At 45.8% G+C, this 2,936-nt stretch overlaps 1 protein-coding gene across 1 annotated transcript; it reads right to left on the bottom strand.

Annotated features, from left to right (window-relative positions):
- Window positions 1-848: 848 nt before the first annotated feature.
- On the bottom strand, window positions 849-2,676 carry LOC123150816 (putative F-box protein At2g16220). The gene is made up of 2 exons (XM_044570638.1): window positions 2,544-2,676; window positions 849-2,440 (listed from the first exon to the last, which is right to left on the bottom strand). Exon 2 carries the CDS (start codon window positions 2,413-2,415, stop codon window positions 1,168-1,170), a length of 1,248 nt encoding a protein of 415 aa, XP_044426573.1. The 5' UTR covers window positions 2,416-2,440; window positions 2,544-2,676; the 3' UTR covers window positions 849-1,167.
- Window positions 2,677-2,936: the final 260 nt, after the last annotated feature.

The raw sequence follows: 2,936 nt of genomic DNA, 5'->3' as shown, positions 1-2,936 counted from the left end.
TTCTTCCCAGGCACCTGAGAAGAGGCGCCTGTCTGTCCTTTTTGTTGCCGCCTGCAACAAGTTTGACATACATATGACGAGCAGTTTTCCCAGCTTCCATTCTGTAGCTACCACTCTTGTTTGAATCTTTGCTGCCATTTCATGTAGGGAAGGTCTCCAGAAAGACACCTTCTGTTCTTGGTTAATTAATTCACCGATGCTATCTAAAAAGAGAAGGATACGGGAGTTCACTTTGGATCCAATCCAAGGAACTGAAGATATACAGGTAGGGATAAAACAAAAATCACTAGACCAAGATTTGTATGATCTATACAGGTAGGGGAAAATACTAAAATCACTCGACCAGGATTATGTATGATCTATACAGGTAGGGGAAAAACTAAAATCACTAGACCAAGATTATTTGTGATATTAGTTGGGATTCAACCCTCTGCTCATTGCGGCAAATGTTTAGACTGACAAATGGGTGGCTGGCTCTTTATGAATATAAAACTGCTACACGCGTCTGACTCATTCCATGCCAATTTTAAAATAAATACATCATCAGTTCTGGAGCAGCTCGGAGGTTTTCTAGGAATAAATGACATTCCAGGGTCCTAAAAAGAACATTCAAGAATCAGGAATCGCCACATCACAAACATACACAGAAACAACGCTGGTTAAGCCGACTCAAACAGGGTAGCGAGCAACACAGCCAAAGCAATCAACCACACCAAGATATATATATATATATATATATATATATATATATATATATATGTATGTATGTATGTATGTATGTATTTCTCTGTGATTAACAGATCCAAAGCTCTACTGAATTCATTAGCTTCAACAAACACACATAAAAAGAACTTGCTCAAAGGCGGTGTTTTATGAAAATACTGAATGAATAATGTCAACTAGACATTTTCAATAGTAACCAGTCTGATTGACCCTTTCACAACACTAGCAGGTTCACAATCTGCAACAAAATTTAGGATAACCATAATAAACTGATTGTTATGGAAAGGAAGAGCAATTACAGTAGAATTTAGCCACATGGAACGACTAACACATGCCCAGAACAACAACCAGTGCTAGCTAGGCAAAACAGGCCAAGAGTAACATTGTTCTTTGGAAATTCAGTGGCATGATTGAAGCAGATTCCAATGTGCACAGACAAATTGTTCAGCCAAAAGAAGAGACGGTTCTTGGAGGAAGCACTGGCGTGGCTTGAGGTAAAGCTACTGCCCATCTGCATGACTCTGAGAACAGAGGAACATAGGGTAGAAACCGTTTTGGTTTTGTAATGCCTTTCTCAAGATTAAGGATACAATCAACTTTCTGATGTTGCATGTCATACGCTACCAAGGTATCACCTCCAGATGACATCAAGAAAACGGTGTCACAATCTGGATGAATCTCAGCAACCCTGTACTTCTCCCCAATCATGCCCATAAGCTCATTGATGTTGGCAGAACGCTTCAGAACCAATTCTTTACTGTCACGATCCTTGAGGCACCAAAGTGTTATCCCAGAACCTAGGATTTCATTACTATCATTGACTGAAACCGTTGAAGCTACAACATAGTGTAAGCACCCCTGCGACACTCCAATCGTGGAAGATCTTCGGCCGTACTGCACAGGGATAGTCTTCCACACTTCCCCCTCCGCGTCCACCACCATCAGCACGTACTTGTTGAAGCCCATCAGGTTGCCAATCAAATACATCATACCGCCGACGAAGACACATTTACTATGGAGCGGCACCACTTTCTCAACCATCCTACCACTCCTGAATCTCCATGCTCCTGTCCGCGACGAGTAGATGTTCACTCCTGTGATGTAAGCTCCCGGAACGGTCTGCTCAAAGTGAAGAACGTTGAAATGGGATGAGACTGCCGTATCAAAAGCAAGACTTGTGGTACAGCAATATCTGCTTGCGGGCACAGGCGGCCTAGGGGGCAGTTCCACCCACCTCCCAGTGGCGGGATTGCACACTAGAAAACAGAAATCATCCCAACTCTCCATCTTCTTCTTGAAGCCACAGTAGAGAAGGAGGCCATTGCAGGCGTCCAACTGGGTGATGCCGCCGTACTTGTTATTGTGCAGGTAAGGGATGGAAAGGTTGAACGGGGCTGCGCTGTCGCCCGAGACACTGGCGAAGTGGTGGCCGATCCTGTTGTTGATGGTCATGTAGAAGAAGCCAGCGAGGGTCTGGGGTAACTTCTTGCGGTTGGCGGGGTCAGTGATGAGGTCGCGCCAGGACACGGAGACGCACTTAAAGCGGTGGAGGGATCTGACGGGGAGGCGGGAGAGGATCTCCAGGATGAGGTCGTCGGTGAACAGGGGCAGGCCGACCGTTGGCCCCGGATGGCTGTCCAGCCAAGGCTTGGTGTCCCTCTCCAAGAGCTCCCCTTTCTCCGCCTCCTCCATGGAAGGGCCTGGGCAGGGGTCAGATCTGCAGATGGAGAGAGGGAATCACGAATCAGGCCAAAGAAAATCAGGTAGTAGCTGGTGGTGGTGACCTCTTCCTCGCCGTGGTGATTCGGGAAAGGTAGTACCTTGGTTTGGTTTAGGGCGGCGACGGGCGGCGGGGATGCAGCCGGCGGCGACGAGCTTCTGGGAGCGACACAGACAGGAGGACGCTCAAGAAAGCTTTTCTTCTCCAGCCGGACTGAAAAAAAATAAAAAGCCCAGTCCAGTTGGAGGTGTGACTCACTATTTTTTAACCTTCGATATTATAAGCAAACAATGCCTATAGAACTAGTACAAACGAGCTACAACTACAACTCATTCATAGATTTATTTATTATTCATATATTAAACGAGCTAAAACTACATCTGAAAATAAAAATCACATATACTACAAACTAATATATCTACTTCTTGTCCGAGGGGATCGGGATCACCCCTTCGCCAGAACGACCGGCCTCGTGGTCATTGGCGGCATGAGG

The sequence above is a fragment of the Triticum aestivum genome, chromosome 7A (assembly GCF_018294505.1).
Source record: "Triticum aestivum cultivar Chinese Spring chromosome 7A, IWGSC CS RefSeq v2.1, whole genome shotgun sequence".
In the NCBI taxonomy this organism is placed as follows: domain Eukaryota; kingdom Viridiplantae; phylum Streptophyta; class Magnoliopsida; order Poales; family Poaceae; genus Triticum; species Triticum aestivum.
This window is presented reverse-complemented; position numbering and strand designations above follow the sequence as displayed.

What these genes read in the sequence shown, in the direction of transcription:
- LOC123150816 (XM_044570638.1), bottom strand. Translation starts at nt 2,415, where the DNA reads ATGGAGGAGGCGGAGAAAGGGGAGCTCTTGGAGAGGGACACCAAGCCT.